This window comes from Carlito syrichta, unplaced genomic scaffold (genome assembly GCF_000164805.1).
Source record: "Carlito syrichta isolate Samal-C Ts95f unplaced genomic scaffold, Tarsius_syrichta-2.0.1 Scaffold315303, whole genome shotgun sequence".
NCBI classification, from domain to species: Eukaryota; Metazoa; Chordata; class Mammalia; order Primates; family Tarsiidae; genus Carlito; species Carlito syrichta.
Window position 1 is genome coordinate 210,069 of NW_007259399.1, and position 14,933 is coordinate 225,001.

At 39.1% G+C, this 14,933-nt stretch overlaps 1 protein-coding gene across 2 annotated transcripts in view; it reads right to left on the bottom strand.

The window, feature by feature from the left end:
- The window catches only part of RPS6KA6 (ribosomal protein S6 kinase A6), a 121,547-nt gene that overhangs the window by 78,867 nt on the left and 27,747 nt on the right, over positions 1–14,933 (bottom strand). For both annotated transcript variants that reach the window (XM_021706162.1, XM_008072513.2), the window contains one exon: positions 4,383–4,464. In XM_021706162.1, the coding sequence (XP_021561837.1) occupies positions 4,383–4,413 (31 nt within the window). In that variant the 5' untranslated portion in view covers positions 4,414–4,464. The remainder of the gene's footprint in view (positions 1–4,382; positions 4,465–14,933) is intronic.

Here is a 14,933-nt window from a genome sequence, read left to right on the forward strand (position 1 = left end):
ATATCATGAGGCAAAAATATATTGTCTCCAAGAAACCCATCTTACTAGAAAGGACGGACACTCAGAGACTCAAAGTGGGAGGAAGGGAAGCAAAATTTCAGGCAAACGGAACACAAAAGAAAGTTGGAGTTGTGATCTTAATATTAGACAAAATACCCTTTAAGCTATCAAAAATTTAAAAAGATACAAAAGGTCACTACATAATGATAAAAGATTAAATCCATCAACAAGAAATATCCATCCTAGACAAATATGCACCCAACATAGGAACACCAACTTTCATAAAGCAGCTTATAGACAAACTTAAAAAAGATACTGACTCTAACACTATCATAGCTGGGGACTTTAATACCCCAATCACAACCCTAGACAGATCATCAGGACAAAACATCAGCAAGGAGATCTGGAGCCTCAATGTGACTCTTGACCAAATGAACTTAATTGATACTTACAGAACACTCTACCCAATGACCACAGAATATATACATTCTACTCATCACTGCATGAAACATACTCTAAGGGAGACCACATCCTTGGACATAAATCAAGCATAAACAAATTTCATAAAATTGAAATTTTACCATGCACCTTCTCAGACCACAGTGAAATAAAAATAAATATCAACATGAACAAAGTACCCCTCAAAACCCACAAAGACATGAACACTAAACAGCATGACGCTAAGCAACTCCTGGGTCAACATGGAAATCAAAACAGAGATTAAAAGATACCTGGAAACAAATTAAAATGAAGAAACATCATTCCAAAATCTCTTGGATGTCATGAAAGCAGTAGTAAGAAGGGAATTCATATGTCTATAAACACACATGAAAAACATGAAAAGATCACAAGTTAACAGCCTAAAGAGTCACCAAAGGAAGCTGGAAAAGTAAGACCATCAAAACCCTAACTTCTGCAGAAGAATCCAGATCACCAAAATAAAAGCCCAAATATGGAACATAGAAGACAAAAGATAATACAAAAAGTCAATGAAACAAAAAGCTGGTTGCTTGAAAGGATAAACAAGATTGATGGTCCCCTAGCTAGACTGACTAAGAAAAAGAGAGAAAAAGCCTAAATAAACACAATCAGAAACACAAAAGATGATGTCCCATCTGATCCTGATGAAATACAAACGATTATCCAAGACTACTATACTTGTATACTTGTATAGAAACAAACTTGAAAACCTAAAGGAAATGGAGGACTTTGTGACATCACACAACTTCCCTACGTTGAAACAAGAAGAAATTGAGACCCTAAATGGACCAATAACAATCAAGGAAATTGACTATGTCATAAGAAAATTACCTACCAAAAAAAAAATCTGGACCAGATGGCTTTCCATCAGAATTCTACAAAACATACAAGGAGGAACAGATACCAATCCTGTTGAAAGTATTCCAGGTGACTGAGAAAGATGGAACTCTCCCCAAATCATTTTATGAAACTGACATCACATTGATACCCAAGCCAGGTAAAGACCCAACAAACAAAGAGAACTACAGGCCAATATCCTTGATGAACATAGATGCTAAAATTCTCAACAAGATCCTAGCAAACCAGATTCAACAACATATCTCAAAAATTATCCACCACAACCAAGTAGGCTAAATTCCCAGGATGTAAGGCTGACTCAACATTCATAAGACCATAAACATAATTAAATACATCAACAGACATAAAAACAAAAACCACAGGATTACATCATTAGATGCAGAAAAAGCTTTTGATAAAATCCAGCATCGCTTCCTGATTAAAAAAAAAAACCTCAAGCATCTAGGCATGGATAGAATATACCTCAAAATAGTAAAAGCTATCTATGAGAAACCCACAGCCAGCATACTGCTAAACAAACAGAATTTGGAACCATTCCCCTTGAAAACTGGAACAAGACAAGGATGCCCACTCTCACCCCTCCTGTTCAACATAGTTTTGAAAGTCCTAGTTATAACAATCAGAGAAGAGAAGGCGATCAGGGGTATCCAAATAGAAAAAGAGGAAATCAAGTCATCTCTCTTTGCAGATGACATGATTCTATATCTTGAAAACTCAAGAGAATATGTCAAAAATCTCCTTGCACTGATAAAGGGCTTTGGCAAAGTCTCAGCGTAAAAGATAAACGTGCAAAAGACTACTGCATTTCTATACACCAATAATAAACAAACAGAAACCCAAATTAAAAGCACAATTCCATTCACAATAGCCACAAAAAAATGGAATAACTTGTCATATTCCAAACCAGAGATGTGAAAGACCTTTACAATGAAAACTACAAAACACTGCTCAAAGAAATCAGAGATGACACAAACAAGTGGAAAAATATCCCATGCTCATGAACTAGAAAAATAAACATCATTATGCTGTCCATTCTACCTAAGGCAATCTACTAATTTAATGCAATACCCATCAAATTACCAGCAACATTCTTCTCAGACCTAGAAAAAACAATACAGGAATTCATATGGAAATATAAACGATAAAGAATAGCCAAAAAAATCCTCAACAACAACAACAACAACAACAACAAAAACAAAACAGGAGGTATCACACTCCCATACTCTATTATAAAGCTACAATAATCAAAACAGCCTGGTATCAGTACAAGAACAGGTATATAGAACAATGAAATAGAATTTGAGATTCCAGAAGCAAAACCTCAATTTCTCAGGCAACTCATCTTCAGCAAAGCCTGCACTACCAACCACTAAGGAGACAAGAACCTATTTAGTAAATAGTGCTGGGAAAACTGGCTGACCACATGCAGGAGATTGAAACAGGATCCCTGCCTATCCCCATATACAAAAATCAACTCTAAATGGATCAGAGACATATATTTAAAACCTCAAATTATAAGAACCTTAGAAAATGCAAGAGGTACTCTCATGGAAAATGGGTCTGGCAACCAATTCCTGATCAAAACCTGAAATGCCCATGCCATAAGAGATAAGATAGACAAGTGGGACCTCATCAAACTGACAAGCTTCTGCAAAGCCAAAGAAACCATCAAAGAGCAGGGAGACAGCTCACAGACTTGAAAAAAGTATTTGCCAACTCCATGTCTGACAAAGGCCTAACATCTAGGATCTACAAGGAACTCAAACATACTGAAAAGAAAAAAAACAACCCCATTACAAAGTGGGCAAAAAATATGAATAGATAGTTCTCAAAAGAAGACATATGAGCAGCCAACAGAATCATAAAAAATGTTCAGCCTCACTAGTCATCAAGGAGATGCAAATTAAAACTACACTGAGATACCACCTAACTCCAGTCAGAATGGCCATCATCAGTAACTCAAAAAATAACAGTTGCTGAAAAGAATGTGGCAAAAAGGAAACAGTTCTACACTGTTGGTGGGAGTGCAAACTAGTACAGCCTCTGTGGAAAACAGTGTGGCAATTCCTAAAAGTTCTAAAAATCAACTTTCCATATGACCCCGCAATTCCCCTCATGGGAATATACCCAAAGGAACTCAAATCACTCTATAAAAAAGACATCTGCACACGTATGTTTATCACAGCATTGTACACAATAGCAAGAATATGGAACCAACCGTGCTGCCCATCAAAAGAGGACTGGATTTTTAAAATGTGGTACATATACACAATGGAATATTACACAACCATAAAGAAGAACAAATCATGAACCTCGCAGCAACCTGGGTGGAATTAGAGTCTATAATACTGAATGATCATTCACAGAAACAAAGAACTGATTATCACAAGTTCTCACTCATAACACATCATGAACCTCGCAGCAACCTGGGTGGAATTAGAGTCTATAATACTGAATGATCATTCACAGAAACAAAGAACTGATTATCACAAGTTCTCACTCATAAGTGGACCTTGAACAACTACCACAATACTATAAGAAAAAGATGAACAGTAGTGGGAAACCTGGTGGTGGGGGGGGGCAAGTGGGGTTGACAGTAATGGAAATCTGCCTGGGGAAGGGCAGGGCACACCTCATCAACAAGGGTACCTGCACAGTGAATATTTGTATACCTAACCCTGAAATATACCTCACAGTTTTAAAATTAAAAAAATTTTAAAGTTAAAAAAAATAAATCAATACGGACACAGAACAGGAATAAACAAGAATCTTGAAAAGAAAAGAGTTTTGTTTAATAAAATTAATAAATTTAAGTTACATGAAATATGTTTTCTAGCGTCAAATCTTTACCAGGTCAGATTCTCACTAAATTAAAGCATATGCCAATATTAAACATAGAAATATCACCTGTTGCCTAGGAAACTGTAAGAAATATGAATGTTAAAAAGAAACTACATGTATTCATACCATACAAGTAATACATTGTATATTTCTCAAAATAAGCTTTATCAAATTCTATATTAATGAACTTTCTAATTTTCTACCTTTTAAGGAAGCTTTTTTTAACACCTTCATTGCATAAAGCTGCCCAGCATCAGGACCAGTCTTCTTTCTAACAAGAAAAACCTAATAGGAGAATTTTTAAAAAATAAGTAAAAAATTAACAGTTCAAGCCATTATTGCTCTACATACACACTCTAGCATAAATTTATATCCTTCTATTTTGTCTAACAATAAATATATATATTTAAGTAGAGGGAAGGAAGGGATAGAGAAAGATTTATTAAACAAAACAAAATTACCCTGGCCTGATCACTATACATTATATGTATCAACATATCACTGTGTTCCTTATGAATATATACAAATATTTTTTCTTAATTTAAAAAAATAAGTAAAAACAGATATATGTCCCCTATAAATTATAGTATAATTATATTTTAATTAATATTTTATCACTTTCCTTCATTTAATAAATCTATGTTGTATACATACTACTGTAGAAAAGAAAACTTTTAAGTCAGGTGACATGGTCTTAGACTTTGAGACATCTGTGATGTTATAGATAAATAACATAATACTAATTTGATCCAGCGACCTCCTTTTAAGACCCAAACCCCCCTTTTGTTATCTTAATAAAGAGCAAACAAACATTATGGTCAGGAATTTGATACCTTCATTTCTATTTCCATATTGATCCATTTTAGAAGGTTTCAGGCATTTTATTTTCTAGTAAGAAATCAGAGGCAATGCTTATCTTTCTGCCAGGTTAAAAAAAAAGTCAAGATGGCAAATTATCTCAGCAAACAAATACAAATTAAATTCTTTAATGTTATCAGGCAAACTTAAGTAACATCTCATATTTTTCAAGTTAAGATCACGACTCATTAAAAGCTAAGTTTTTACAAAGCCTCAGTTATGAAGACAGGGATGAATACATTACAGTTTTGTAAGAACTACTGGAAAAGGGCTGTTTCGTGTTTTTTAATCCTTCGCACTCAAATGTTCCCTCTGAGGTGACATCATAAATCTAGCAAACACACTGATGTTCTCTCTCAGGAGACATAAAGAGATTGCTGGTGATTATACAGAACAAACTTATGCAAGAGCAAATTCTTCAAAAATGTATCTTTCCTTGAAGTTTTCCATCCAAATTGCAATAAAAAAGCAAGTCTAGAGATGAAACAGACTGAGATAAGTGAAAAAAAAAATCAGCTGGCATCATGTAGAAAGAGAACATGTTAAGTGCTTTCACAGTAGTGCCGACACTTTTTGATTTTTTTTAAAATTAAGTGTTATTTTATTATAGAGATGTTGGTTACAGGTAAGGATCAACTACACAATAGGCTGAATGCAGTTGAAGTCTGGGCCTCCAACTGGCCCTCACTTCCCTTGGTATAGGACCAGGTACTCCCATCCCTCCCTCCTTTCCCGGGCAGTACCCAGTGACTGCTGATCCCTCCCTTGTGTTAATGTGATTAATGTTCAGGTCCCAATTATGAGTGAAAACATGCAGTATTCAGTTCTTCATTTCTGTGATAGATCACTAGGTATGATGCAAGCTAGTTCAACCTCTATGAAAAGCAATATGGTGATAAAAGAACTAAAAATTGACCTTACATATGATCCAGCAATCCCTCTCCCAATCCTTTTTTCTAACAGAAGGTGGCGATAAAGAGCTTGTATAAGAAAGGCAGAGCCCGGCTCGGTGGCTCAGCCTGTAATCCCGCGCCTTTGGGAGGCTGAGGTGAGTGGATTGCCTGAGTCCACGGGTTCAAGACCCACCTGCGAGATCTCATCTCTACAATAAATCAAAAAATCAGCCGGGCGTGGTAGCGCATGCCTGTAATTCTGGCTACTTGGAAGGCTGAGGTGGAAGGATCGCCAGAGCCCAGCAGGTCGAGGCTGCAGTGGCCAGGAGTGGCAACTGCACTCCAGTCTGGGCAACAGAGTGAGACTCCAAGTGAAAAAAAAAAAAGAAAGAAAGGCCGCTGTGGGTATACCCTTTGTATCATATGGCATAACTTGAAAAGATACATAAATAAGTTAATATAGCCTTAAAAGAAAGAGATTTTTGAAGTTGAAGGCAAATCGTATTGAAGTATGAAGTGGCACAGATTGAATATACCTATCTGCACTAAGTAGGAAAAGTAAAATTAGAAAAGTAAAATTTCTCTGATAAATTTCATTTCGTGATTCTGTAATTTATAATGAGAATTTTTTTACCCATTCAGCTTGCAGAACAATGGCAAAACAAAAAGGCAAAAGTGAGAATTATAATATAAGCAGCAGTGAAGGTGAGTTAGATTTAGACTCATCATGATTTTCAGGAATCATGAATGCATCTTTCCATATCATCTTCAAACAACAGAATGAACAATAAATTACATACTGCATTGTCTGCTGGAATAGAAAAACACCTGGTAGAAGACATCAAATAAATTACTATTGCACATGTGTCAATGAACCTGCAATGCATGTCAGTGGCTGTTTCACACATTACCATGTTAGAAAAATATAAGATACAAATTTTTTGTCATAAGTGCCACAATGTCCAAAATTCCATTATAAGCCAAATAGCACTACAATAAAATAATTGGTTCCAACACTATACTAATTAATGAAGTGATTTATTTTTCACTATTTCATTAAAAAGTACAGTCAAGTTGCTAGTGAGATGTCTCCAAGTACAATAATTAATTAATTATTAATTAATACATGGGGTTTTTTTTTCAAGATGGCTGACTAGAGATGTCAGATGCCAGTTCTCCTCAGACAGAAGAATGAAAGTTACAGGTGAATAATCACAACTCAAATAGAATATTAAGGGAAAAGTGCTGCAGCCTACTGAAGTTATAGGAAGAAGCTAGAGTATAGAAAAAGAAGCAAAAGTTTTGCAGAGATTGAACCCCAAAAACCTTGGTGTTCCATGGAAGAGGTAAGTAAGGGTTCTTTTGACTCCTCTTATCCTGTGGCAGATGCTAGTTTCTGAATTGTCGGAGGCTTCCTCTGCCCTCAGGAGCCCAAGTACTAGTGTGGATGGTGATTTGGAAACTTCTTAAGGATACCACACTGGACTGCCAGCTTGTGCAGGGTTACTTTCCCACTCACTCAGACCTGAGCTGTGGAGGTGGGTACCATACTGGGTGTATACCCATTTTAGAGACTCTCTCCTGCCCAGGGAATTTCAGTCCTTGTATCTCCACATCACCAGATCCCCCACAGATATTTCCCAGCACACATGCAGGTTATGGCAGCCACACAAAGCTGGCTGGACCCAGGGAAGCTGCAGGATTCCCACTGGTCTGCTCCTTGGGACATGCTGTTCCTAGGATACACGAGAGTGAAGCACACCAAGGAAGCTCCCTGTGGGACAAACGAAATCAGAATGCATGCTCTACTGTGCTGAAAGTTCCCCATTTCAGCCCATAAAAGGAGTTGTGGGCACCGTGCATAGCTCTGTGGGAAAGGAGTGTGGTTCTGCCCCAGCAGCCTGGCAGCCCCAGTGTTCATGCATGGGCATGGAGAGAACTTTTCTCCCTCAGCCCACCCATGGTTTTGGCAGCTCCTACAGGTGGTTGTCATGGACACACCTGTGGAAGATCCTTCCAGGGTCATTAGGAGTAACTGCCCCCACTGACAATGTGGCCACTGGGCCCTGACTTGCATAAAAGGCAGGGCCCATCCTCATTGTAACATGAAGCAGCAGTGTTCCTGCCGTGAAAAACAGGTGAGCTGTAAATCTGTTTGTTTCCTGCTGATGGGAGAGGTGTAGCCCTGAAGCCATTTCAGCACAGAACCACAGGACAGAAATTATCCATGGCTCTCTGCAACAATATGACCTGTAATTAGCACTGTCTGCCTGCACTGAGAGTCAAAGACCCTGAAACTGGGGCATGATAGGAAAGTGGATCATGTTCCTGACAGCCGAGGAAGTAGAGCTTGTGCAGCTCCCTGCCACCTGCAGACCTTTGCACATTTCACCAGGAGCTCTGCACATTATAGCTAGTGCTTATGCTTGTCACTGGTGTATTTGCAAGATAGGTTGGCAGTCCACCTCAACCCAGTGTTGTCCCTCTCTCTAGAGCTGAGCAGGGAACTCAGGGTATCAGGAATTCCAGAGACTTTCCTATCACCTGAGACAACAGAGAATGCCCCCCCAGTAAGAAAAGATCAAGCATATACTCATCTCCTTCTGTCACAGCTAGCTCTTACTCATGAGCACCAGCTACTAACCTGGAGGTTGGATTGCACAACCCAATAGAAAACCAGCTGATAGAAATGGACAGCTCTGGTTGGGCATAGTGGCTCAAGTCTAAAATCCCAGCACTTTGGGAGGCCAAGGCGAGGGGATTGCCTGAACCTGCAGGTTTAAGACCAGCCTGGTCAACATGGTGAGAACTTGTCACTAAAGTAAGTAAATAAAAAAATTAGCCAGGCATGGTAGCACACACCTGTAGTTCCATCTACTTGGAAGGCTGAGGTGGAAGGATCACCTGAGCCCAGCAGGTGGACACTGCAGTTGCCATGAGCCCGCCACTGCACTCCAGCCTGGGTGACAGAGTGAGACTCCAATAAAAAAAAAAAAGAAAGAAAGAAATGGACAGCTCTGGGGAACAAAATATGCTTACTGAGAACTCCACAATCCCAGACTCACAGAAGGTAATGAGCTTTCTCATACACCCAGTACATCACTACTACAACTGGTGTTTGAGACAACTATTGCACAAAGGCTATCTAAAACCAAGGAACACATACAGAGTCTTTGCTACTGAAAACACTCAGAGAATCAATTCCAAATTACCACATACAACATGCAATATAGTCAGATTCCCAAAGGGGGAAAAAATCCCATACAAATGAAAGTAAAATCAAAAATAACAAGAAATTGATTATCCATATAAGAAGGAGCCAGAGAAACAATACTGGTAAGATTATAAAACAGAGTATTATGACAACCACAAAAGAACACAGTAACTCTCCAGCAATAGATCCCAACCAAAATGAAATCTTTTAAACACCAGATAAACAATTAAAACTATCAATTTTAATAAAATTCCATGAGAGCCAAGAGAAAGTTAAAAACCAACACACAAAAATAGAAAAATAGGAGTTGGGAAGTTGGTGGCAAGTCCTAGTGAATGTATGAAAAATTTTGTGTATGTGGTGTTGAGTGAGTGGGCATGTGAGTGGCTGACTGAGTGAGGGCTAGGGAGCTAGCAGCCAGGGCTCTCCTAGTGCTACGGATTGTGCCACAGCTGCTGGGCTTGTACCCTAGCGATTCCCAGGATGCAGAAGCTGAGCACCATTCTGGTTTTTTTGTTTTTCTAAATCAACAAAACTCTTCCTGGGAAGAAAATGCTGGGAGAGACTGACTAAGTGGGAACTTGTTAGCAAATAACCAGGGACCTAGTACAACAGCTGGTGCTGCAGCTTCTCTGCTTGGTCCCTGGCCCTTCCCAGGTCACAGAAGCTGAGTGCCAATTTTTTTGAATGGACAAAAGTTTTCCTGTGAAGAAGCAGTGGGGAGAGACTATGCCCTAGGCTCTGCCTCACCACTGCAACAGGAGAGACTACCAGTTCCAGGCTTTGCCTAACCACTTCAGTGCCTGAAAGGGCACTGGCAGTGGGCACTGTGGAGGGAATCCAGAGGCAAGTCCCACGGAGGAGGACAAGAGAGACAACTCACTGCCATCTTGATGGTGGGGTGGGAAGGTACTTCCAGTTGCTCACCATGGGGCAGCAGACCTGAACTCTGTGGCTGGCAGATAAACTATCCAGGGATTGATTGTGATGCAGAGGAAATATCCTGAAAGCTCAAATTTTGGAGGGACCGGATGAGTGCTGAGTCCCAGGCACCCTACCCCTTACCCTGATCCAGCCGTGGGACAAAGGGTGTGGCAAGAAAAGGACAAGGAAGGACTCCAAAGAGATCAGTGGTGAGCCCAGGGCTGACGCAAACTTCCTCCTACCCAGCAATCCTCTGAACATCAGGCCCACACAGCTAGGCTATGAACGAGAGGGACAAACCCGGGCAGAGCCTGGAGGTCAGTTGCAATAGGAGAAACATTCCACGATAGGCCTGGCTGGGGTACCCGCTATGGGTACATACCTGAGGAAGCGACAATCTGGCAGCTTCCCACCAGAGGAGATCTCCCTGACCATACAAGAGTGGGAAGGAAGGACTGAAGACACACCCACCTCCACTGCCCTTCCTCCTTCCCTGCTCCGGACACTGGGGAGAGAGTGAAAGAGGTGGCTCTGCAGGAGAGCCCTGATTAGAGGAACAATTACAGAGCCTACCAAAAGAGGGCAGGTTTTGTGGGGGGGGGGTTAATTTTTAATTTAAAATAAAATGTTGCCGGTTTGTTTGTTGGTTCATCTATTTTTAAAACACTTTTCTTTTGTGCATGAATATGTATGTGAGGGTTTCAACTGCATTCCCCCCAATTTTTTTTTCTTTTCCTTTATCTGTTTCTTTCTTCTTTTATTTGTTGTTTTCTGTTTATGTGGCTATGTGAATGACTGAGTGTTCATCTTTCAATTTTGTTGTTGGTCTATTTTGCTCTTTTGTTCTTCTGTTTTTATTTTTCATTTTTTATACTCCAAAGTATGTGTCAATATATATGTGAGAGTTCAATCTGAATTCCTTTTTGGCTTTTTATCCTGGTCTTTCTGTTTTTCTTCTCCATGCACTTTGTGCTAGGCAAGTGTGTGTGTGTGTGTGTGTGTGTGTGTGTGTGTGTGTGTGTGTGATCAGTTTTCTTGTTTTTTTGTTGTTTCTTTTGTTTCACTTTTTTGTTATTCCAGTTTGTTTTGAGGTGTGTGTGTATGTCTGTGTGTGTGTGTGTGTGTGTGTGTTCAATTGCTTTTTGCATTGGTTTCTGCCTTGCATCATCATATAGAGTGGTGGTGGGGAGTGGGTCTCAGGGAACACATACCACAATAAGTGAACTATGTAATTTGTAAGTAGTTTCCTAACCCTAGCACACCAATCCCCTATTTATTTGACTTTCAAAAACTACAAGAGACAGAAAAGCTTCCCATACAGCATCCTATGTCAAAATAGAACAAATCCAGAGCACAGGTCAGGAAAAAAAAGAGAGCTGAGCAAACATTAGAAGGGAAAGCCTCTCCCACTGACACTGAATAATAGAACTAAAGAGAAAAGCAAGAGATCTGTCACAAATGAGGAAAAACCAAAGGAAGAACACATGTAATTTAAAATGTACCAAAGACAAAACTTATGAAATATCAGACCTTGGTGCCCAAACAATGGAAGTCACCAATGACTAGCCCCAGAATACAATAGGGATCAGGGAATGAATGGAAAGAGTAAGACTCAAAAAAGACAAGATGCAACACTGAAAGAACTTAGAGATTTTGGCAATAAAAAGTCCATCCAGAAAATAAATAACAAGATGACAAGCACGGAAAGCAGAATTAATCTAGCAGAAGAAAGAATCTCAGAACTTGAAGACCAGAACATGGAATTAAATTGATCTGTAAAAAACATAGAAAGAAGATTCAAAAAGAAAGAACAAAGCCTACAAGAGATGTGCGATTATATCAAGAGGCCAAACATACACCTGAATGGTATCCCAGAAGAAGAAAGGCAAATGGAGAACAACTTGGAGCAAGTATTCCAGGAGGTAATCCAAGAGAACATTCCTCACCAGAAATGTGACCAGTCAAGAGATACAGAGAACCCCCATAAGACATCAAATGGGAAGACCAACACCTACACACATAGAAATTCACCTACATAAAGTAGGTACAAAAGAAAAAATCCTAAAGGCAGCAAGAGAGAAAGATCAGACTACCTACCAGAGAAAATCAATCAGAATAGCAGCAAAATCCACTGGAAGAAACACTACAAGCAAGAAGGGACCAGAGTCCTATATTCAAAGCCCTCAAAGACAAACAATTTCAACCAAGAATTTACTATCCAGCCAAGCTCAGCTTCATCAGTGATGGAGAATTAAATGCCTTCCCAGACATCCAATCCCTAAGAGATTATGCAACTTCCAGACCAGCTCAACAGGGGACACTTCAAAAGGTATTAAAAACAGAAAAAGGGAAAAAAAAGAAGGATACCACACTTTGCAAGAGAACAGCAGAGCACAGAATCAACATAGAATATAGCACAACAAGAAACCTGAAAACACACATATACATCAACACCCCCCCCCCCAAAAAAAGCAAAGAAAGTAAAAACCTTATAAGAACCCCATGACAGGGATAAACAATCACATTTCAATAATCAGCCTGAATGTGAATGGATTAAATTCATTACTGAAAACACACAGAATGGCAAACTAGATAAGAAACCATAACCCAATTATTTGCTGCATCCAGGAAACTCATCTCAACATAAGGGATGAGAACAGACTCAAAGTTAAGGGATGGAAAATGAGTTTCCAAGCAAATGGATCACAAAAGAAGGCAGAAGTCGCAATCTTAATATCAGACAAAACAATCTTTAAGCAATCAAAAATTAAGAGATACAAAAGGACACTACATCAGAATAAAAGGTTCAATCCATCAACAAATATCCATCCTAAACTATATGTACCCAACACAGAAGCATGAGCATTTATAAAGCAACTACTAAGAAAACTAAAAAAAGATATTGACCCTAACACTATAACAGCAGGGGACTTGAATACCCCATTAATAGCCCTGGATAGATCATCAAGGCAAAAGATCAGCAAGCAGATCCAGAACCTAATCTTGACACTCGACCAAATGGACTTGATAGATACCTACAGATGATTCCACCCAACAACCACAGAATATATATTCTACTCATCACCTCATGTAACATATTCATTGATCACACCCTTGGCCAAAAATCAAGTATAAACAAACTCCATAAGTCTGAAGTTTGAAAAATTGTCATGCCCATTCTCAGACCACAGTGGAATAAAAATAAATATCAACACCAACAACATTTCCCCAAAGCCTACAAAGACATGGGCACTAAATAGCATGATGCTGAACAACTACTAGGTCAACGTTAAAATCAAAGCAGAAATTAAAAGAATCCTGGAAACAACTGAAAATGAAGAAACAGCTTACCAAAACCTCTGGGATGCCATGAAATAAGTTCTAAGAGGGGAATTTATATCTCTATGAGCACACATCAAGAAAACTGAAATATCACAAGTGGAGAGCCTAGCAAATCACCTAAGGGAGCTGGAAAGAGAAGACCAACAAAATCCCAACTTTAGCAGAAGAATCCAAATCACCAAAACAAGAGTCCAAATATGGGGCATAGAAGACAAAAATATCATAGAAAACATCAACAAAACAAAAAGTTTGTTCTTTGAAAGAATTAACAAGATTGATGGACCCCTAGCCAGAATGACCAAGCAAAAGAGAGAAAAAGCCCAAATAAACACAATCAGCAATGCAAAAGATCAAATCACAACTGACCAAAAAGAAATACAAAAGATTATCAGAGATCACTATGTACACCTATATGGAAACAAATTTCATAACCTAAATGAAATGGAGAACTTTCTGACATCACACACCTCCCCAGGTTGAAACAAGAAGATATTGAGATATGGTGGCTCAGCCTGTAATGCCACACCTTTGGGAGGCCGAGGTGAGTGGATTGCCTGAGCCCATGGGTTCAAGACCCGCCTGGGCAGCGAGACCTCATCTCTACAATAAATCAAAAAATCAGCCAGGCATGGTAGCGCATGCCTGTAATTCCGGCTACTTGAAGGCTGAGGTGGAAGGATCACCAGAGCCCAGCAGGCGAGGCTGCGGTGGCCAGGAGCGGCCACTGCACTCCAGTCTGGGAGACCAATGAGACGCCAACTAAAAAAAAAAAAAGATACAAAATAGACCAATAACTACCCAGGAAATTGACTCTGTCATACAAAAACTACCTACAAAAAAATTTCCTGGACTGAATGGTTTTACAGCAGAATTCTGCAAAACGTACAAGGAGGGGTGGATACCAACCCTATTGAAAGTATTCCAGGCAATTAAGAAGTAGGGAATTCTCCCCCAAATCATTTTATGAAGCTAACATCACACTGATATCCAAACCAGGTAAAGATCCAACAAAAAAAGGGAACTACAGACCAATATCCCTTATGAACATGATGCAAAAATCCAAATGAGATTCTAGCAAATCAGATACAAAAATATATTGCAAAAATCATTCACCATGACCAAATCATTCATCATCCCCAGGATGCAGGGCTGGTTCAATATTCACAAGATTATAAATGTAATTAAATACATCAACAGATGTAAAAACAAGAACTACATGATTACATCATTAGATGTAGAAAAAGCTTTTGATAAAATCAGGCATCCCTTATTGATAAGAATACTCAAACACCTAGGTATAGAAGGAATATGGCTCAAAATAGTGATTGTCATCTACGATAAAACCGCAGCTCACATATTGCTAAATGGACAGAAATAGGAAACATTTCCCCTGAAAACTGGAATAAGACAAGGCTGTCCACTCTCACACCTCTTGCTCAACATTGTGTTGGAAGTCCTAGCTCGGGCAATTAGACAAGAGAAGGAAATCAAGGGTATCCAAATAGGAAAAGAGGAAGTCAAGT